This window comes from Macaca thibetana, chromosome 2 (genome assembly GCF_024542745.1).
Source record: "Macaca thibetana thibetana isolate TM-01 chromosome 2, ASM2454274v1, whole genome shotgun sequence".
NCBI classification, from domain to species: Eukaryota; Metazoa; Chordata; class Mammalia; order Primates; family Cercopithecidae; genus Macaca; species Macaca thibetana.
In genome coordinates this window covers 180088754-180112206 of record NC_065579.1, presented here as the reverse complement: position 1 = coordinate 180112206, position 23453 = coordinate 180088754, and the positions used below count along the sequence as shown (strand labels likewise).

The window sequence follows — 23453 nt, the reverse complement described above, 5'->3', positions numbered from 1 at the left end:
AAAACACTACAGTGTACCCTATAAACATGGTTGTCCTTTAGTATTCTTGGGCGATTGGCTCCAAAACCCCAGCAGATATAAAAATCCAAGGATGCTCAAATCCCGTTCTCACATTGCTATCAAGAAATACCTGAGTCTGGGCAACTTATGTTAAAAAGAGGCTTAATTGACTCACAGTTCTGCCTGAGGCTGAGGTGGGTGGATCACCTGAGGTCAGGAGTTTGAAACCAGCCCGACAACATGGTGAAACCCCGTTTCTAAAAAAATACAGAAATCAGCTGGGCGCAGTGGTGCGCCCTGTAGTCCCAGCTACTGAGGAGGCTGAGGCAGGAGAATCACTTGAACCCGGGAAGCGGAGGTTGCAGTGAGCCAAGATCGTGCCACTGTACTCCAGCCTGGGTGACAGAGTGACACTCCATCTCAAAAAATCATAACAAAAAAATAAAATAAAAATATTGAATTATCACCCAACCCCCCTAAATTATTATTATTTTTACTTACATGTTTTTGTAAGATATATGTAAAATAAAACCTAATAAAACAGGAATATTTAGGTAAAAAGAATTTGTATCATCTAATAGAACAAGGGTCAAGACTTCTTTTTCATCACAAAGGTTGTTTTCTTTTAAATTAATGCAATGTTAATCTCAATCAAAGCTTAACAATGTAAAGATAATTTAGGTCTTGCTAATGTCAAACATCATCCTGCCCTTTTTGATTCACCGAATAATGATATGAAACCCAATCCAACATTTGATAAAATTCTAACATCTGTCAAGACCTCTGCATTCCTTCATTCTTGTGGATAGTCACTGTTGGTTTTATAGATTAGCTTTCACTAACCTCTTCCTCACTTGCATCTTATGAGCCTCTTTTCTTTGTACTTGATACGGTTTGACTCTGCGTCCCCACCCAAATCTCATCTTTAATTGAACTCCTATAATTGCCACATGTCGTGGGAGGCAATTGGTGGGAGAAAATTGAATCACGGGGGCAGTTTCTCCCATACTGTTCTCGTGGTGGTCAGTAAGTCTCATGAAATCTGATGGTTTTATCAGGGGTTTCTGCTTTTGTGTCTTCCTCATTCTCTCTTTGCCTGCTGCCGTTCATATAAGACGGGACTTGCTCCTCCTTGCTTTCCACTGTGATTGTGAGGCTTCCCCAGCCATGTGGAACTGTAAGTCCAATTATACCTCTTTCTTTTGTAAATTGCGCAGTCTTGGGTATGTCTTTATTAGCAGCATGAAAACAGACTAATAGAGTACTTAATCAATTTAGATGTGAAAACCGACACTTTTTGAAAAAACATTGGAGGCAGAGGAATTAGGGGTTCAGTTGTTTATATTTAAGCAACTTTTGTAATTTAAAGTTGAAACTTAGAAATGCCACATCTAGCTGGGTGCAGTGTCTCACATCTGTAATCTCAGCACTTTGGGAGTCTGAGGTAGAAGGATCCGTTGCGCTCAGGAGTCCAAGACCAGCCTAGGCGGCATGACCAAAATTATCTGGGCATGGTGGCTCATGCCTGTAGTCACAGCTATTCAGGAGCTGAGGCAGGAGGATTGCTCGAGCCTGGGAGGTTGAGGCTGCAATGAGCTGTGATCATGGCACTGCACTCCAGCCTAGGGGACAGAGCGAGACTCTTTCTCAAAATAACAACAATCCAAAAAAAGGAATTTTAAAATAATGAAAGAAAGAAAAAAGAAATGCCCATTCCTAAAAGTCTTTTTCCACCTCACATCTAGTAATTTCTCACTGGAGAACTTCTCCACAAGCTGCATTCTCTTGCCATGGTGCTCAGCTTTCTTTCTCCCTTCTCTGACATTTCCTCTTCTCTTGCCCTAATTACCACCTCTGGATATTCTGCAAAAATTTGTTCATTTCTCTATCTTCTCAATCTCCTTAAAAACTAGACTGTCTCAAACTTTAAATGTGGATAGAAATTATCTGAAAGTCTTGTTAAAATGCATATTCTGGATGAGTGCATCTAGGGTAGGGCCAGATATATTTCATTTTCAGTAAGTCCCTGGGTAAAGCTGATGCTGATGTTCCATGGACCACATTGGAGTAGCAGAGTTATAGACCATGTTTTTAGGACTTCACTTTCTAAAACTCAAGCTTCATATTCCATGTGCTTCATTGAGTTGTAACTATTTGAACTATAAGTAGAAGTGCGTGTGTCACTTTTAAGCTAAGGCAGTTAAAAACAAGTACACCACCTCCATTGCTCCTTTTTTTTTTTTTTTCAGGAACATTGGATGCCATGTATTCCAGATGGAAGAGATTTATGCAAACCACACTGAACTTTATATGATTAAGAAATAAACTCTTATTTTGCCAAGTCATCAAGATTTAGAAATTTGAAAATCATTTGGAGATTTGAGGATGAATGTGCTATCACTTCATAGACTATCTTATCTTAACCAATATAAGGGCATGAAACATTTAAACTAATACCTGTAACAGACGTTATTCAATAATGTGCTAATTTGTTTCTTTGTTAATAGTAAAAATCAGAGGGTTATAATCAAAGCAAAAACACATAGATAAAATAGAGTTGTTCAGGTTTATTCCTTGAATAAAATAACCAATAAAACAAAAGAGTAAAAAAAAAAAAGCAAAGATGGTTTTTAAAATTTTAGAGACTAGTTATTGAGAAAAAAAAAAAAAAAAAACAACACTTTTCTAAATTACCCTTTACTATAAATGGAAAAATTAAGATCCTACAAAGCTTTATCATAGTTTAATTCATGATTCTGAAAAAGGGAAGCAAAATCATAAAGTATGTTAAAACTCGAGTAGTCTTTGGATAGATCACCTGGGATGATTGGGAGGATGACAAAGAGGAATTGTCTTTCAAACAGAAGGACCAGCATGTGAAAAGGCCATAGGGGAGAGCGGACAGAGAATGGTCCATTTTGAGAGAAGAAGCAGGGAAAGGTCACTTGTAGGAAGAGATAAGGCTGGAATCCCCTAGATTTTGAGCTTTGTATGCCAAATTCAGATTTCAGAAACAGACATAGGAGACAAAAAGCAGCAGCTGATGCTTTTAAAATTGATTTTATGGAAGCAAATCGCCATGTTATGGTGAGGGCCACATGACGGCAATGGCGAGAGAGAGGCCTCAGGGGCTTAGGGCCTCAATCCTATACTTGCAAGGAAGTGAATTCTCCCAACAATCAGGGAGTCTGGAAGTGGACTTCAAGCTTCAAATGAGATCTCAACCATGACCGACCCACTGATTTTAGCCTTGCGAGATTCTAAGCAACTTAACTGGATTTGTGCCTGGACTTCTGACCAATGCAACTGTGAGGTAATAAATTGTGTTTTCCTAAGCTGTTAAATTTGTGGTAATGTGTTACAAAGCAATAGAAAATGAACACACAAAGAGATAGCATAATTTTCAATCAGGCTGAATGTGGTAATATTGCTGCTTTCACTCCATTTGCTAGCTAGGGCTGCCAGCTTCAGTTCTAACAGTTGGCTTGGTTGGCTAATGCCATCCTAGACCAATCTTGGCACACACTAAATAACATTGAAAAGCCAGACATTCCTTGGCATAATGTAACAGAAAGAATTCACAAAGACTAGGAGACAGAAATTCTGGCTTTAATTTTTTATGTCACCCCTACCTATTCTCTCTCCTCAATCATCCCCCATTTCCCCCAGTATAGAAAAGAAGACTATATTTTCACTGATCCTGTGAAAAACAGACTATTGGAGAACCCACTGGAATTTTTAATAAGCATTTTACAGGCAGTTCTCCCTAGATCAAACATGCTGGTGGGAGGGACAGCAATGGAAGTGAGCCCCCAGATTTCAAGTGGAATGGGAAGAAACAGGGGTGGCTGAGCTTAGGTAACAGCTGTTACTCACTTGAACAAAAACTGGGGTGTATGTAGTGATCACATCTTGGAGAAAGGATTAACAAGCAGAGGTCTCATGAGATTAAGACGAATAGACAACCCACCGATTTCTTCACTGTTTCATGCACAAACTCCCTATATTAGCAAATAGAGGCTGTACTTCAATCACAATACAAATAAATCACCGCCTCTCCTTAATCACTCATTTTGAGTTACCTAACTGATCCAGAATCTCTTGAGTGAAGGAGAGGAGAGAGACCCTTGAAGAAGTATCCTTCTGTTACAGTTTCATACTATAAGCTTTTCTCCCAGTTTCTCCAAACTAAAACAAGGTATCTTACCTGAATAACTACACTGACGAGAAATATCCCAAAAACCTTTAGTGATTATTAGATAGTGGCCTTTGAGGAAGTAAAATGTCTAAGACCTAAGGTATGCTGATTAACATATGCTGGTTGGAACTGAGGTTTATGCAAGTCAGCTGATAAGCAGAATTTTGTCCTAAAACCATCTAACTATAGGCCCAATCAGATTCAAACCCAAGGCTTTCATTCCTTCCCCAAGACTGAGAGCAGTGGACTATTTTCAGCAAGAGGTTGGTCATGTTGGAACGTAGCTGTAGAAGTGAGAGAAGTTGTTATGTACCTGAGTGTCCATCACTAAGGTAGAAGAATAAATTTTGGTAAATGTCTTATTTTTGAGACATATTCCATTTTAAGGTTTTCTACCATGATCTATTTACCATAGGAGTTGAAAGGCTGCCAAATGCAGATGGGAACCATAATAAGAGAATGCTCTCCAGCTAGTTCAAAGTTCAATTCAAGTGCTCTGTCACTTGGCCTAGCCAATGATCCATCAGATCCAATTGTGCTCAAATTTTCTATAACAGAGCAGGGTCCTCTTCAGAAGCTGCAGCAAGTTTTAGAAGAGAAATTTCGTAGAGATCCCCATGATTTGCGAGCAAGTCTCATTTCCTTCAAGTAATTTGTTTTCTTCGACAAGTAATTTCTTTCTTTTGAGAAACTCATCTTGGGTTTTTTGTTGTCGTTGTTGTTGTTTGTTTGTTTGTTTTTTGGGACTTAAGTGGAATCTGAAAATCTGACCATAGGACACCTGGTGACCATGAGATTTGAACAGCTCATCATAAGCTGGATGCTATCTTTTCCATTGAGCTATGTAGTTGTGATAGCATAAACCATGCTAAAGTGGTATAAATAGGATGAGACTGAAGGCATAACTTAGTTGCCTACAGGGGTTGGTCACTCTCGATTTCCTCCTCACCCTCAAACCCCCTCATTGGTCTCATAAGAAGAGATCTACGACCAACTGGTGAAAATCTCTGGCTTACAAATGTGTTAATCTGTCTGCCTCACTACAAAGGAATACTTGAGGGTGGATAATTTATAAAGAAAAGGAGTTTAATAGGATCATGGCTCTGCAGGCTGTACAAGAAGCATGGTACCAGCATCTACTCCTGGTGAGGGCCTCAGGAAGCTTCCAATCATGGTAGAAGACAAAAGGGGAGCTGGTGGATCACATGGCCAGAATGGGAGCAAGAGAGAGAAGGGGAGGTCCCAGACTTTTAAACAACCAGATCTGATGTGAACCTCTATGAATCTCATGTGAGAAGTCACTCATCACCAAGGGGCTGGTGCTAAGTCATTCATAAGGGATCCACCCATATGACCCAAACACCTCCCACCAGGCACCACCTCTTACTATGGAAGCCCCTCCCCGCCCCTCCTCTCCTCTCCCCTCCCCTCCCCTCCCCTTTCCTTCCCTTTCCTTTTCTTTCTTTTCTGTTGCGGGAAGTCAGGGACTCCAAATGGAGGGACCTGCTGGAGCCACGGCAGAGGAACATAAATTGTGAAGATTTCATGTTAATATGGACATTTATCAGTTCCCAAATTAATAATTTTATAATTTCTTATGTCTGTCTTATTTTAATCTCTTATTCCTGTTATCTTCGTAAGCTGAGGATGTACATCACCTCAGGGCCACTAAGATAATTGTGTTAACTGTACAAATTGATTGTAAAACATGTGTGTTTGAACAATATGAAATCAGTGCACCTTGAAAAAGAGCAGAATAACAGTGATTTTAGGGAACAAGGGAAGACAACCATAAGGTCTGACTGCCTGTGGGGCTGGGCAAAAAGAGCCATATTTTTCTTCTTGCAGAGAGCCTATTAACAGATGTGCAAGTAGGAGAGATATTAAATTCTTTTCCTAGCAAGGAATATTAATATTAAGACCCTGGGAAAGGAATTCATTCCTGGGGGGAGGTCTATAAACGGCCGCTCTGGGAATGTCTGTCCTATGCAGTTGAGATAAGGACTGAGATACGCCCTGGTCTCCTGTGGTACCCTCAGGCTTACTAGGGTGGGGAAAAAACTCCGCCCTGGTAAATTTGAGGTCAGACTGCTTCTCTGCTCTCAAACCCTGTTTTCTGTTGTTTAAGATGTTTTCAAGGCAATATGGGCACTGCTGAACATAGACCCTTATCAGTAATTCTGCTTTTGCCCTTTGCCTTGTGATCTTTGCTTTTGCCCTTTGTCTTGTGATCTTTGTTCTCCTTTTTGCCCTTTGGAGCATGTGATCTTTGTGACCTACTCCCTGTTCTTACACCCACTCCCCTTTTGAAATCCTTAACAAAACCTGCTGGTTTTGAGGGTCAGGTGGGCATCACGGTTCTACTGATATGTGATGTCACCCCTGGTGGCCCAGCTGTAAAATTCCTCTCTTTATACTCTTTCTCTTTATTTCTCAGCTGGCCGACACTTACAGAAAATAGAAAGAACCTACATTGAAATATTGGGGGCAGGTTCCCCCGATACTTTTCTTTTCTTTCTTTTCTTTTTTATTTATTGTTTTTTATAGAGTCTTGTTCCGTCACCAAGGCTGGAGTGCAGTGGCATGATCTCAACTCACTGCAGCCTACACCTCCCAGGTCCCAGCGATTCTTCTGCCTCAGCCTCCTGAGTAGCTGGAATTACAGGTGTACACCACCATGTCCAGTTAATTTTTGTGTTCTTAGTAAAGACAGGGTTTCATCATGTTGGCCAGGCTGATCCCAAACTGCCGGCCTGAAGTGATCCACCCACCTCGGCCTCCCAAAGTGCTAAAGTGCTGGGATTACAGGCATGAGCCACTGTGCCTGGCCAGAGGTCACTTTTCAACATGAGATATGGAGGGGACAAAACATCCTAACCATATCAACAGATGCTTCTCTGTGGTATACCAACATGAGCCAGAGGTAGACCTAACCATATCAACAGATGCTTCTCTGTGGTATACCAACATGAGCCAGATGTAGACCTCCTATAAAGCTACAGCCAAAAACTAACAAACTAACCTCTCTCAGGGGCAGTCCTGAGAGGCACTGGAGAAGCAAAACCCTCACTATGGGCAGACATATAAGTGGAATTTCTCATTGTTCACCTTGCCTACAATGAGAAATTGCCTGAGATGGTTGCAAATGGTCTTTCCAGAGGTTCAGTGACTTGTAAAGAGGTAGATCACAGGCTTAGGGATGAAGTTCAAGCAAAAATTGTCCCAGAGATGAGAATGTTTGTGTTCCAGATGAACATTCACAAGACAGCCCCACACCAGAGAAGTTCTTAATAATAATGAGGTCAGAATGACCTACTTAATGACCGTCAGTTATGTTTCCTCTCAAGTCTATCTGGTGCAAGGATCACAGACTAAAAATTCTAACTGTCCAGTAGGCAGCATAATTTGGAAAGAAGATAATTTGATTAAAGACAATGGGAGATGCTCAGCATTGTGGTAAACTGAAGAGGTCACATTCTATCTAAAGAAGGCAGCTAACCACACCTGTAATCGCAGCATTTGGGGAGGCCAAGGCAGGCGGATCACAATGTCAGGAGTTCAAGACCAGCCTGGCCAACATGGTGGAACCCCATCTCTACTAAAAATGCAAAAATTAGTTGGGCGTGGTAGTACAGCCTGTAGTCCCAGCCACTCGGGAGGTTGAGGTAGGGTGATAGAGCGAGACTCTGTTTCAACAAAAAAAGAGAAGAAGGCAGCTCACAATCAGCTTGAGCTGAATCTTACCATGATGGGATGTGGGCCAGTGTTGTCAGATATTCCTTTGTTTTTCAAGAGAAGCCATAAAACCAGATGTTGACATGAAGTGTTCCAATTTTTGATATGTATGAGGGCCAAACACAGAAGTTTATAGGCCACATATGGCCTTCGGGATGCCCTCAGTCTAATGTTTATCCAATGTTTATTTAAAAAGGCAGTCACAGTGGCAAGGATGGAGGCTACACATTGGCCACACTGGATCTGCCAAATGAACTTTCCTTCACTAGGGCCCACCCAGACTCTCGCTATCAAAGTAAAAACACCAAGTTTGTCTGCAGGATTGCTATTCCTTGAGCTGCTGAAAGTTGAACGTATTACAAAGTTCAATCAGATATCTGGTGGATTGTTGATTAAGAAGGGCTCTTCCATCATGGAGGAGCAGCATAGGTAGACACACTTTCTGGGATTTTATTTTTCTGTCAGCACAACTATTGGTAGACTTATTCAATGCTTTATGCTAAGCCACACGATACTACATCTAAGGAATTACCACCACAATTAAGAAAACAAATCAGTGGAATGATTTTAGTTTTCCTTGGCCTTACTGTATATCCTAATATCTGGAAGGAGCTAACCTTACGGAATGATGAACTGACCAATTATTGAGGGCTCACTCACTGTAAGACACAACTATCTTTGTTGTTGTAAGACAACACTACAACTATCTTTGTTGTTGTAAGACAACACTATCTTTCAAAATATGGTTTTTAAAAATGTGGTATGTTCTCTGTACCAGCAATCATTAAAATATAGTGCTATCTGGGCATAGTGGCTCACGCCTGTAATCCCAGCACTTTGGAAAGCTGAGGCCAGAGAATCCCTTGAGTCCAGTAGTTCAAGATCAGCCTGGGAAACATAGCAATATCTCATCTCTATTAAAAATCAAAAAGGGCCGGGCGCAGTGACTCAAGCCTATAATCCCAGCACTTTGGGAGGCCGAGATGGGCGGATCACGAGGTCAGGAGATCGAGACCATCCTGGCTAACCCGGTGAAACCCTGTCTCTACTAAAAAAAAAAAAAAATACAAAAACCTAGCCGGGCGAGGTGGCGGGCACCTGTAGTCCCAGCTACTCGGGAGGCTGAGGCAGGAGAATGGCGTAAACCCGGAAGGCGGAGCTTGGAGCTTGCAGTGAGCTGAGATCCGGCCACTGCACTCCAGCCTGGGCGACAGAGCGAGACTCCGTCTCAAAAAAAAAAAAAAAAAATCAAAAAGAACATTAGCTGGTAATGGCATGCATCTATAGTCCCAGCTATTTGGGCGGCTGAGGTGGGAGGATCACTTGAACCCGGGAGGTCAAGGCTACAGTGTGACATGATTGTGCTACTGCACTCGTCCAGCCCATGCAACAGAATGAGGCCCTGTCTCAAAAAAAAAAAAAAAAAAAAAGATTGTAGGTTGGTCCAATAGTACTGAGTTATCAGAGCTTCTTAATATTAGTATCAGTAACCCCCAACTGGCAAATTTGACTGGCTTAAAATAAAATAAAATACAGCGCTATTTTACTAAAGCCGAAATACACAGATCAGGAATAAAAAGAAAAAGGAAAGAAGTACTTGTCATGATATGATGTTTAATGACTGTTATGGGCTGACCCCAAAAGATGCTGAAGTCCTAATCCCCTCGTACCTGTAAATATGACTTTATTATGAAATAGGGTCTTTGCAGATGATCAAATTAAGATGAGGTCATTAGGGTAGGCCTTAATCCAGTGAGGCTTGTGCCCTTATAAAAAGGGGAAATGTGGGCACAGAGACAGACATGTACAGAGGGAAAACGATGTGAAGACACAGGAATAATGCCACCCAAGAGCCAAGGAACATCTGAGGTTACCAGGAGCTAGCAGAAAGCATGAAACATATTCTCCTCTCACAGCCCTCAGAAAAAACCAACCTTCCTGATACCTTGATTTTGGACTTCTAGACTTCAAAATCCTGAGACCATAACTTTCTGTTGTTTAAACCACCCACTTTGTGGTATTTTATTATGGCAGTCCTAGGAGACTAATACAGTTACCTAATCTCAAATTTTTTACATTCTGTCCTCACAACTGCATTCTGCTCACCTACAAATTTGGAAACCAAGAATGGTCTCCAAGGAATACATTCACTAGGGAACCTAACATATTTTCCACTGAATTACAAGCTAAGACTGCTGTGTTGCCATTTGAAGCTCTTTACCTGCTGGGAAAAAAAAAAAAAAAAAAAAAAAAACCCAAAAAAAAACAACCAACAAACAAACAAACAAAAACAATAATAAGAGGATTATGTTAAAAGGAAGACAATAATCCAGGCAAAATAGTGTTGTTGCCAGACACTAATCAGGGTTAGGTGTGAAACCCCTCCAGGATGACTACTGTCCACAGGTGATATAGGAAAAGAAACAATGGATGGACCACCCACAGGTAGGGACAATAAGGGCTCAGATTCTTCCTGATTATGCTATGGTTCATCTTATTGAGCAAACACAAACACGAGGCCCTTGCATCCTGAGGGCAAGAGAGCTACGAAATGGATAGGGAAACAGTCATAAATACCAGCTCATGCTTGCAACCAACGGGAGACAGGCAAGCCCTAAATCCATTACCTGCATTGCCTTGCCTACATTTTTGGTTTTTTTTGCTTTTGTTTTCTTTATTTTTTTTTTTTTTTTTTTTTTTGCATATAAGATGTATTGGTACACTATAATGTATCATTTTACCCATAAATCTTAGCACAGAAATACAGGAATCATGGTCATCACTTGATGATACCTAGGAAATGGGAGCCTCAAGCCTTCCTCTCTGGATGTGGTGCCTGGAACCAATCGAGGGAAGGGTTCTTTCTCTGCAGTAGTCATTTGCATTATATTAGATAAATATTTTCAAATGGTGTGTATGGAAAGAAGGGCAAGTGTATATGTTAGACAGCCAATAATTAGAATATGTAGACTTTTCTTATTTCTGTGTCCTTCCCAGCATCCATTCTTTTGTGGGAACTGTTCTTCCATCACTCTATGCAATTCTAGTGAGCTGTCAATCACAGGACTCCAGTGCCAGGCTAAGCCAAAATGATCAGGGTCTCCTAGGAATTGGAACTGTTCACAGAGACACACAGGACTGGAAGACAGAATTGAGTCATCTGATTGGCAGCTCCTAAAGTACTGTCACATGAGTTCCCACTGTATAGATCACCTAAATGTTCACATTCCTGGCTTCTGTAGGCCTGGTTGTTCAGCTAGCCATTCAGTAGCCTTCCAATAAATTATTCAACTGCTCCTTCCTTCCTTCCACTCTTTTTCCTTTTCCTTTTTTCTTTCCTTTAGTTAGCCAGAGTTCATTACTGTTGCTTATAGGCAAAGAATACTGTATTATCAGGCATAATATTTTGAAGGTTTAAGTATGTATATAGATCCCTCAAGCTGCAAAGATATAAACTTGGTGAACAGAAAAGGCCTATTGTTTCTTAGCATCGAATTAATAGTAGGAGAATATGGCATAGGGTTTGATGTTGTATTGCTGTACGTTAGAAATTGTTTCTAACTCTTCCAGCACAAACTCCAACTATAATCTAACCTTGATAAAATCTCTCCATCAGCGCAACATTTTGGACTTTTTAGTGAAGATAATTTAAGAAAAGACAAGGCTTCGTACATAGTAAACGGAATAGTTAGAGAAGGAAAGAAAAGGGTACAAAAGAGGGGGAAAATATGAGTCAGTAGTGTCTAGAGTAGCCTGCACTCACCCAGGGTGGCAGTCTAGATAAGGCCAAAGGGACATCCTCTTTCTCCTATTTCCCCTCACCACATGCCTTAAGTGGGAAATGATTAAAATATGTAGACAGTATCTATTTTATTTTCATTATTTTTGGAGACAGGATCTCACTCTATCACCCAGGCTGGAGCGCAGTGGCATAATCATGCTCACTGCAACCTCAACCTCCTGGGCTGAAGTGACCCTCCCACCTTAGACCCCTGAGGAGCTGGGCCTACAAGTGTGTACCAACACATCCGGCTAATTTTTTTTTTTGTAATGTCTTTTGTAGAGACAGGGTCTCACTATGTTGCTCAGGCTGGTCTTGAACTCCTGGCTTCATGCGATCCTTCCTCCTCAGTCTCCCAAAGTGCTGGGATTACAGGCGTGAGCACCCATGACTGGGTGACAGTATATATGTTAAATAGAGAGATTCTCATCCCTCTCTCTGATACATATATGTATGTATATATATTATATGTAGTCTGGAAAATTAGTTAATATCTCTGAACAATTTCTTTTTTTATTTTTAAACAAATAAGTTGAATTAGATTATTTCTAATAACTATTCCTAAAATAAAACTATGATTTGTAAATGTTTTTCTTTAAATCACAACTATAAGCCAGCCATGGTGGTGCATACCTATAGTCCCAGATACTCAGGAGGCTGATTGGAGGATTGCTTGAGGTCAGGAGTTCAAAGCTGTAGTACCTGTGAATAGTCACTGCACTCCAGTCTGGGCAAGATAGCGAGACTTTTTTAATCACAAAAATATTTTTTTTAACGGTCCATAGCTTTCTATGGCCTAAACAATGAATTATAGGCTGGGTGTGGTGGCTCACACCTGTAATCCCAGCACTTTGGGAGGCCAAGGCAGCAGGATCACTGGAGGTCAGGAGTTCAAGATCATCACTGGAGGTCAGGAGTTCAAGACCAGCTTGGCCAACATGGTGAAACCCTGTCTCTACAAAAAATACAAAAATTCGCTGGGTGTGGTGGTACATGCCTATAATACCAGCTACTTGGGAGGCTGAGGTGGGAGGATGCCTGTAATACCAGCTACCCAGGACGTGGAGGTTGCAGTGAGCTGGGATCATACCACTGCACTCCTGCACTCCAGCCTGGGCAACAGGGTGAGACTCCATCTCTAAATAAATAAATAAATAATTCTAAGTAAGGGACTACACAATGAATTACAAATAAAATATTTATAACTCTAATTATATCTCAAATTTAAAATCATTTAGAGGCTGGGCGCGGTGACTCTCACCTGTAATCTCAGCACTTTGGCCAGCCAAAGTAGGCAGGCCGCTTGAACTCAGGAGTTCAAGACCAGGCTAGGCAACATGGCAAAACACCAACTCTACCAAAAAAAAAAAAAATACACACAGACACACACACAAATTAGCTGGGCATGGTGCCAGATGCCTGTTGTTCCAGCTACTCAGGAGGCTGAGCTGGGAGGATCCCATGAGCCCGGGAGGGGGAGGTTGCAGTGAGCTGTGATCATGCCACTGCACTCCAGACTTAGTGACAGAGCCAGACCGTCTCAAAATACAAGTAAATAAGTAAAAATAAAGTAAAATTAAATCATATGGATTAAAAACATCACATCTATATCTAAATTTCCTCTTTAGTAAACCACAGATGACTTTTAATCCAATTAAGCAATCAAAAACTTTTTAACTGAAGGCATTATGGGGCCAATTATTCTTTATGTGATATACTTGAAGAATTAATTTGTCTGCTCTATCAGTGTTTATATATATAACAAGTGTAATTCTCCATATGTTTCTATATAATACACACACACAAACCCATATAATTTTTACCTCTGCCTAGATTCAGTCAAAATGTAACAATCTCTACAAAAAGAAAAGGCCTAGCAAATTTCTATGATGACAAGGAGTTAAGTGTGGCAAGCTACTTTGCCTTTCTCCTCTCCAAAACACTAGCTAGGAAGCAAATATTTAATTGTCCTAATGAACTATATAGGTAATAAGCACCTGGAGTTACAAATTGGCTTAATGATAGGGGTTTGAATGCTGAAGTTTTGCAGTTGTAGCTCTTTAGTGTAAGTTCAAAAAATAATGTTTTAGTCCCAAGTTAGATTTTTAAAGTACTGCATTCATCCTGATGACTAATAGAAACTAGTGGAATGTTAGCAAATTGATATATAATTCTCTAGAAATTTCCATCTTCGAAAAGTTTACTTTGGGGCTCTAGGCTCCTAAAAGTTATTTGTAATTTAGAGTTCTCACTCCCGTTCCAATCCCTAAAAATAAAACATAAAACAAGAAGGCATTTTTGGCCAGGCGTGGTGGCTCATGCCTGTAATCCCAGGATTTTGGGAGGCCGAGGCGGGTGGATCACCTGAGGTCAGGAGTTTGAGACCAGCCTGGCCAACATGGTGAAACCCCGTCTCTAGTAAAAATACAAAAAAAAAAAAAAAAAAAAAAAAAAAAAAATTAGCTGGGTGTTCAGGCAGGCACCTGTAATCCCAGCTGCTCTGGAGGCTGAGGCATGAGTATCACTTGAACCCGGAGGCGGAGGTTGCAGTGAGTGGAGATGGAGTCACTGCCCTCCAGCCTGGGCAGCAGAGCAGTCCCTCTCAAACAAATAAAAAGGCATTTTTATTCAACAAACACGCTTACAACTTTAGAAAACAAATTAACTGACCACTAAAAGGTACTAATTGCCTTGCTATTCGTTATATATTTTTCAGAGAAAACTTAATATCCTGTCTTGAACCCGGGCATAAAGACGTAAAGAACCTGAAACACAAAGATAAAGAATTCATGCCACCACCTCAGATCAGTGGCACATAGTGTTAAAAAATCCTCAGTACAAACGATCTGAGAAATAGAATACAGTATTTAACGGTCCTTTTGATTTCAGGGTTAGAAAGTGACATATACCTACTGCTATACAAACCCTCAGTCATCCTAAAACAGGTCGTTAATATGAGACAAGCAAACCAAGCTCAAAGTCCAGAAATTGCAAAAGGGAGGTAGGTTTCAGGAGACCGGTGCAGGTTGGGGGCAGGCGCCTGGACAAAGGGAAAACACAGTGTGTTACCTTTTCTTCCCTACTCATATACTAGAATCTGCTCATCCTGACTGGGAACTTCAGCTTTGAAGGGAAACGGGCAGGTGTTCTCATCCCTCCATTGATACTTAGTGTCAACTAGGTTCTTACATCTGTACTGTAGGCAATACATTCTCGCAACTGTGCAGATAGTGATCCTGCCCCACCATTACACTGTTTGCTCTATCCACGGCTGTTTCATGCGCTGGGTGTCTGTCGGTACTTACTGGAAACTTTCTAGGAGGCTGCAGTTCTAGAGAAGAAAATCCTACTAACCAGGGCACGTAGTTCAGTCGACAATGCTAGGGAAGGGAGAAGAGACGCTACTGATTACTCACAGTTTGCCTCTGAGACGGGAAGCACTAGGAGGAGATACGCCAGCAGCGCCCCGCAGCGCCCACCCAGGACCCTCATTTCGAAGCGCGCGGAGGCGCGGGCGGGGACGGTGGCGCGTCGCGGCGGGGACCGGAGCGCTGGGCGCCGCGGAGCTGCGAGCTTGTGCGCCTCGGTCTGAGCAGTGCTGCGCGGCGGCGCCTGCGACCCAGCGAGCCTCGGCGGAACAGCCGGGGGCGGAGGGGACCGCCCGCTCCCAGCCCCCAGCCCGAGAGGGGAAGTGATAACAAGGACATTTCCAGGAAGCTTTTCGGAGCTGGGGGATGGGCTCTAGTGTTGGAGGCCTAGTAAACACTGCCGAGACATCCTTCCTCACCAGCCCCCTAGTTGCTGCTTTTCGTTCCTTTCCTCCACAGTGTGAAGTTTCCGAAGGGGAAGGGGTGGGGAACGCAGTTCTCTGACTGGTCAAGAGAACTTCCAGGGTTCAAGAGGACAGGATCGCTAGGTTCAAAAGGAGAAATAGTGAGACACTGACTTGTCCCTGAAAATATTAACCAAAACCTGGAACTCAATGAGGACTTTAGGAAGAGCTATGGTGATAGTAGAAGTAAATGGGGTCATTTTGATCATATGTTTTTTTTGGTCTTGTATGCCATACAGGCATACAAAAATTATAAAGAATATGAAGAAAAGAAGGGAATATTAGAATAATCTGCCTTAAAAAAAATCTTGCTCCTCTAAAGACTTCAGTTGAAAGTGAATATATATACATCTACCTATTTATTAATTTAAATTTTTTTTTTTTTTTTTTGAGACAGAGTCTCACTCTGTCGCCCAGGATGCAGTGCAGTGGCGCAATTTCGGATCACTGCAACCTCCACCTCCCGGGTTCAAGTCATTCTCCGGTCTCAGCCTCCTGAGTAACTGGGATTACAGGCAACCGCCACCATGCCTGGCTAGTTTTTTTGTATTTTTAGTAGAGACAGAGTTTCACCATGTTGGCCAGGCTGGTTCTGAACTCCTGACCACAAGGGATCCACCTGCCTCGGCCTCCCAAAGTGCTGGGATTACAGGCGTGAACCACCGCACCTGGCCTTATTTATTTATTTATGTGAGACAGGGTCTCACTGGGTTGCCCAGACTGGAGTGCAGTGGTGTAATCATAGCTCACTGCAGCCTCAAACTTCTGGGCGCAAACAATCCTCCTGCCTCAGTCTCCTGAGTACCTAGGACTACAGTCACACACCACTCTGCCAGGCTAATTTTTTTTTTTTTTTTTTTTTTTTTTTTTGGTAGAGATGGTATCTTGCTGTGTTGCCCAGGCTGGTCTGGAACTCCTGACCTCAAGTAGTCCTCTTGCCTTGGCCTCCTAAAGCTTTGTGATTATAGGGGTGAGCCACTTCTCCAGGCCTGAATATCTTTTTAACTCCACAAATTTCATCACACTGCTAGTAATAATTATCAGCACTGAAAATTATGTGTCCTGCATTATAATGTCAAACTTTGTAAAACCATCTGGAATCTATTAATATACAATTTGATAATATGTCTTTGGATAAAATTCTGGGTTTTTAATTAATCTCAGAAGTGAACTTTGTGAAAGTGATATCTGGCTTTAGCTCAATATGAATTGACACTTGGTAATCTCATTTAGCCAAACTTTGGTTTTGATACAGACCTTAATATACAATTAAAAGTTGTCCAAAATTTAACTTTTAATCTAATCTCATTCATAATCTTAATCCCATCATTTTATCCAGTTTTACACTTCTCCATATCATCTTCTACCAACATAGTGTCTAATTTACTTATTATTTATATTTATTATCCACTTCATCTGTCTTCACCAGTAGAATGTAAGATTCATTAGGGCAGGAATTTTTAACGGTTTTGTTCACAACTATATTATTAGTGCTTAGAACAGCGACTGGTACGTAAACATTTCATTCAGTTTAATTCAACAATGTGTGCCTGGGAATATTTATGCCAAAATGTCAACAATTATCCTGAAATGACAATGTTAACTAGAATCATAGCAGCATAACTCTTTTCATCATTCAGAATAAACCAGATTACACACTAAAAAGCCAGAAAATTAGTGTTTTAGATAACAAGTGTTTATTTCTTGCTCATTGGAAGTCTACTACAAGTCTGCATGACTTTCCAGGTAACTATCTTCCATGTGTTAACTCAGCAATTCATACTGCTTTGATTTTACAGTCTCTCAAAGTCAACATAGTCTTCTACAATTACCATTGCAAGAAAAGAGAGAACATTGAGAATTGTGCCCCAGCTCTTAAATAGTTTTACCAAGAAGTGACATACCACTTCCATTTCATTAGACAAAGCAAGGCATGAGGTATGCCTGACTTGAAGAGGGTGGGAATATCTGTTATTTCATGTACCTGTAAGGAAAGAGAACTAGACATGGTGAGCAGCACTTATGGCTACAAAACCACTTAAGATATTCAAAAACTAAGAGTCAGCTTTGCTAAGGGACTGCATGTTGGCACCAGGAATGCTCGGTAATGTTATCACTAGCAGAACTGGGGAAGGCAAGAAGTAGAGCAGGTGCTTTAATAGTATTGTTTCATTATGACATGGCTGAGAAAAATAAAATGAATTACTGGCCCAGGAGACTGTGTGTATGGAGTATGCATGTTCTCCCCACGTCTGCATGGGTTTTCTCCAGGTGCTCCAGCTTCCTCCCACATCTGAAAGATGTGCATGTTAGGTGAATTGGTATGTATAACCCGTCCCAGTCTGAGTGTGGGCGTGTATGAGAGCACCCTGTGATAGAATGGTGTCCTGTCGAGGGCTAGTCCTCACCTTTTACCCTGAGATGCCACCTATGTCCCTGAACTGGAATAAGTGGACAAATAATTATCTTAGTTGTCATTAATCTTTCTTAAATGTATGTATAGCTCACATTTATTTCAACGTTTACTATTGCTAGGGTTTTCATCTTTATTTTGAAGTTTGGTGATGTTTTTGTGACCAGAAATGTACCATAGGAACTTAATTCTGGTTTATATCAATTTGTCTATGGTAAAATTGGTTTTATTATATGTTATTTTGTTTAAAATGGTAGTTTCTAAGAAACTCTGGATGAAGACAAATGAGAATTTACTGCAAAACTGGTGTTGAATATATATTTGTAAAAAACAGTACTGAGTATGGTTCCAAAAATGCTCAAGAAACATACACATTGCAAGACCCTTCAGTCACAGAAGTAATAATCAATTTCCACAAGAGAACATGTTTTAAAAAAGAAAAGCAGAGGGAAAAGGTCCTATCTTAGAGGTTACATACAGAAAGCCAGAGGAGGAATGGCCAGGGAGCTCAGAAGAGAACCAGGGGTAGTGCTCACTTCGGCAGCACGTGTACTACAATTGGAACAATACAGAGAAGATTAGCATGGCCCCTGCGCAAGGATGAGATGCAAATTCATGAAGCGGTCCATACTAAATTTAAAAAATGAAGAAGAGAACCAGGGTAGGGCAGTGCAGTGCATAACTGTGAAAGACCAAGACAGGAAACAGTTTTAGAAAAGTTAACTATATTGTATATATTAAATAATAGAAAAGAGAGCTGATTTGGTAATTAGGAAGATATAAATTATATCAAAAAATACGTTTTCAGTAGTTAGATGGGACAGAAACCCAATCATAGTAAATGGATCAAAGAGTGAATACAAACAATATAACTTTAGGGTTTGCAAGACACTAGTTTAAGAAAGCGAGTCATGAAAGTAGAGTCAGCAGAAACAGTCCTAAATTGGCTTGGAGTTAAGGGAGCATTGCAGTCTCATCCTGTCCTGCTCTCCTATCTCCCACCATGGATATTTGGAGGTAGCAGGAAACATACCATAAGTGTTTATGGGACAGGTGACACCAACTTTAAAATCTGCTATCTATTATTTGTCGGAAATTACACTTAAGCTTCATTTCTCTCATTTCACCATCTTAGCAACCTGGCAAAGTAGGTATTTTAATTTCCATGTTATAGATAGGGTTGTTGGAGCTCAGAAAAAGTTATCCCAAAATAAAGGCCTTGGAAGCAAAGTTTCTGTCTCTAACTTTCTGTTCCCCATCTCTTGCACCTCATTCTCCCCCTAAGCAAGCCATAGAAACTATAATTCCTCTTTTTCCAGGTGCAGTTACAGAAACCACAACCCCCTTTCCCCAAAGCCAGCCACAAACCCCAAAATATTACTCTAACCTTCTTCCTTTCCGTGAAAGACCTGCCCATAAATAAATTCTTTGACCTGCATTGTTTGATAGTACGTCTTAAGACTCCCATTCTAGAAAGCTGGTCCTAACCCAGGCCTTGGAAGAAGCAATGCTGAACAGTTAGGTCGAGAGGAATCTGAACAGACAGGACTTGCTGAGTTTCTTCACATAGTCTCTTCTTATTAGGGCATATCCTTTTTGACCAATAAGAGTTCTACATGGCTTTTCATTCCTCATCGAACCCAAGTGTAAAAATGGGTAGTTTTCCCCGTATCTTTGCATCTCCATTTGCAAGGCTCCCATGTCACATAAAACTTGGATTAAATAAATTTGTTATGCTTTTCTCTTGCTATTCTATCTTTTTGTTATATGAGTGTTGGCTGTGACTATTAAGATGAGAAGAAAAGGTATCACCCCCTTTGTTCCCCATAAGGCACAGTATTTTGGAGACAGCAAGCTGTATGAGATGTATATAAATTTGAATTAAAATTACATGAGGCTGGGTGCCATGGCTCATGCCTGTAATCCCAGCACTTTGAGGCAGGTGCATCATTTGAGGCCAGGAGTTCGAGACCAGCCTGGGCAGCATGATGAAACCCCATTTCTACAAAAAAATACAAAAATCAGCTGGGCATGATGGCACACATCTGTAGTCCCAGCTACTTGGGAGGCTGAGGCGGGAGGATCACTTGACCCCAGGAGGCAGAGGTTGCAATGAGTGGAGATCATGCCACTGCACCCCTGCCCGGGTGACAGAGGGAGACTCTGTCTCAAAAACAGAACAAAACAAAACAAAGTTACATGAGTTAGTAAAGGACAGAGAGTAATTTAAAATCTATATCTATCTTAGTTTCAAATCATTATATTCCCCATGAATACACTGGGATTCTCAGTGCCTTCTATCCTTTTATCAGGATTTGATAATATTTATTTAAGTAGAAAATGGACACACAGATCCCTACATATTGTGCATAATTTTTTTTCCCTACAGAAATTTCCTTGTCATTTCTTATTCTCCAAAGAATATAAAAGAAATGCAAATATTACATACCTCTTTAAAAAATAAACCATTACAAAATAGTCAAGAGATAACAATCTTCATCTTGCAGAAATCAAATAGCCAGCAATTTATGTACCTAAAAATCCCGAAACAAACATACATCAAATGGTTATTTATTTATTTATTTATTTATTTATTGTTGAGATGGAGTCTCGCTCTGTTGCCCAGGCTGGAGTGCAGTGGCGAGATCTCATCTCACTGCAACCTCCGCCTCCCGGGTTCAAGCGATTCCCCTGCTTCAGCCTCCCGCGTAGTGGGACTACAGGCGCGTGCCACCACACCCGGCTAATTTTTCTTTCTTTCTTTTTTTTTTTTTTTTTTTTGTATTTTTAGTAGATACGGAGTTTCATCGTGTTAGCCAGGATGGTCTGGATCGCCTGGTCTCGTAATCCGCCCGCCTCGGCCTCCCAAGGTGCTGGGATTACAGGAGTGAGCCACCGCGCTGGCCCCAAATGGTTATCTTTGAGAGGTCCTGTGAGATCTCATTTTCTTCATCTTGTTTCTTTTTAGTATTTTTCACATTTTCTACAACAAATGCATTTTTCTTTTGTAATCACAGTCCCCCCTACAACAAATATCATACAATTCCATTTCACATATGTAACAGTGATAAATATTTTAGAGATTAAGGCTTCACTCTTATCTGACCTATTGAGAAAATTTAGCAAGCGAATTTCCCCCTTGTCTTTAACTTATAAGAATTGCCCCAGTGTGTTGTTCCTGTAGTTATGCTGCCTAAGTTGGCCAGAATCCTGGAGGGTTCCCATCCCTGCGCAAAAACAAACAAACAAACAAAAAATAAAAAAAAAGAGAAAAAGAAAAAGAAAGAAAAAGAGAAAACCCATGTACAAGACCTGAGATCTCTGAATCTCAGTTGGGGACACTGGAGAAAGAAAAGGAACAGCACCATGGATTGGCAACACATTTTGTATAGGTATAAAGATAGGCCTTTCTGGAGATTTGTCCTGGATCCTCCAGCTTATCTCCGGACGCTCCGGTTGCCTAGTTACGAGAACTAGCTACCTCGAGCTCCGCCTCCTTCTTCTAGAGTACTCCCCTTTCACCTTTCCTGGTCTCCCGCAGGGGCGGGTAGCCAGGACTCTTCAGCCACTCAGAGGCCTCCACCGCAGGACCTCAACCGATGATTGGAGGAGTGCAGTACGGGCGTTTCCTGGGGAACGCCTTACGCGCCTCGAAGTAACGTCAGCACGTCGACGCGGGGCTTTTCTTCAGCCGGGTCCCGCTAACTCGTCTACGGTGTATCTGCGTCTTTGGCCAGGCTGTTTTTTGGCTAAGAGAGCAGTCGTCGCGGACCGGCGCTGTTAGCAGGGCTTAGTGCTCTGACTGGCCGCCTTGACCTCCCTCCCGGCTTTTCCTTCCGACTTATCCACTTTAGGGGCGTCTCGGAGTGGCGGAGACCCCCGGGGAAGAGCGGGGTGCCGGTGTCCGCTCCGGGCTCGGATGGGAAGTGGCGGGAGGAGCGACCCGGGATGTTCAGTCTGATGGCCAGTTGCTGCGGTTGGTTCAAGCGGTGGCGGGAGCCCGTCAGGTAGGCTGGAGCCAGCTGTCCCGGCGATCCTAGGGGTTGGGGATGGCTGCGCCCCAGGGGCGGGGCGCCGCCTGTTCCCCGCGCCTGCAAGAGTCTGTCCCAGGCCGCAAGGGATGCTTTCATTCCCAGGGTGTCCCGGGAGGGAGAGATTGGAGGATGTAGCGTTTCTGTCTGGTCCACTTTACGTTACGATTGACAGTGCTTATCGTTGTTATATTTTAAATAGGTTTGAATTTGTTAAAAAGTGTGTGTGTGTGTGTGTGTGTGTGTGTGGAATTGAGAACTATCCGTTGTGTGTTTTTCTTCTGAAGCTTTTGTACTGGAAGTTCTTTTAAAAAGAGGGGGACATGGAATATAGTTTTCATAATATGCGCACATTCCATTCCAACTTACACCTCCACACACCCCCACACAGTTGTATTTGAGCACGTGGGCTTGAAATCTGGCTCCACTACTTAATAATTATATGACTCAACCATTTTGGCCCCACCTTTCTTAAATATTAAACGAGAGTGATAATACTCTGTGCTTTAGAAGTATTGTATTCAATGAGAACAAGTGATGGATAGTGTTTTCTTAACTGTAATGTAGCTTCCAATTTTCATACGGTCTCTAGTAAAACATTTTAATTGAAAGGGTCCACTTTTTAACATTTCATTTTGCAATGCTAGAAGTGTTAATAATTAGCACCTGTTACTTGATATTCATTCATTCAACAAATATTTATTAAGACAATACCTTGTGCCAGGTGCTGTCTTAGGAAATAATCAGTGAAATTCATGCTTTTGAAACTGAGGCCTAACCTGTAAAGAAACCTCGTGTTTATTATATAAATAATGTTGACTTTTCATAGTTCTAGTCTGGAATTGGGCCAAGGATAAGATAAAGCAAAGTTTTTTGTTTTGTTTTTTTTCTTAATTGTTAACATTTTAAGTATATTTGCCAAGAGAATGAACTGTCCTTTAAAGAATGAATCTGAAAAGCTACACTGACACATTATAATGGAAAATACATGTCTAGGTTGGAAAAAAAGTAACTTTAAATGAAACTAAAGATTCGTCCTGATTATTAGCTCTTAACTGAATTTGAATGTTTTAAATATAAGTGGTAAGATCAACTCTGTAAGTCAAAGATGGGCTGGATTTGGTGGCTCACGCCTGTAATCCCAGCACTTTGGGAGGCCGAGGCTGTTGGATCTTTGGAGCTCTGGGATTCGAGACCAGCCTGGGGAATATGGCGAAACCCCGTTTCTACAATAAAATAAACGGCGCGGTGACGCGCACCTGTAGTCCCAGCTACTCTGGAGGCTGAGTCAGTAGGATCACTTGAGCCCGGGAGGCGGAGGTTGCAGTGAGCCGATATCGCTCCACTGCCTGGGTGACACAGTGCAACCCTGTCTCAAAAAAAAAAAAAAAAAAAAAAAAAAAAAAAAAAGAAAAGAAAGGTCAAAGAGTGGTTTTAGGTGTATAGATTCTGATTTTTTTGTT

The 23453-nt window shown here is 41.4% G+C and overlaps 2 protein-coding genes and 1 non-coding gene across 8 annotated transcripts in view; 2 read left to right on the top strand and 1 right to left on the bottom strand.

The window, feature by feature from the left end:
* The window catches only part of PROS1 (protein S), a 101507-nt gene extending 85966 nt beyond the window's left edge, over window positions 1–15541 (bottom strand). The window contains exon 1 of the mRNA XM_050778975.1: window positions 15131–15541. Coding sequence (XP_050634932.1) covers window positions 15131–15206 — 76 coding nt within the window. The 5' untranslated portion in view covers window positions 15207–15541. The remainder of the gene's footprint in view (window positions 1–15130) is intronic.
* Window positions 15542–18487: 2946 nt separating this feature from the next.
* On the top strand, window positions 18488–18594 carry LOC126949401 (U6 spliceosomal RNA). The gene has a single exon (XR_007723707.1). It is a non-coding gene; the product is annotated as a U6 spliceosomal RNA (small nuclear RNA).
* A 3028-nt stretch (window positions 18595–21622) lies between these two features.
* The window catches only part of ARL13B (ADP ribosylation factor like GTPase 13B), a 71444-nt gene continuing 69613 nt past the window's right edge, over window positions 21623–23453 (top strand). For 4 of the 6 annotated variants that reach the window (XM_050778982.1, XM_050778980.1, XM_050778979.1 and 1 more), the window contains exon 1: window positions 21629–21966. In XM_050778982.1, coding sequence (XP_050634939.1) covers window positions 21908–21966 — 59 coding nt within the window. In that variant the 5' untranslated portion in view covers window positions 21629–21907. Of the gene's footprint in view, window positions 21967–23453 lie in introns of all 6 variants that reach the window. The other 2 variants (XM_050778984.1, XM_050778983.1) reach the window with 2 other exon arrangements.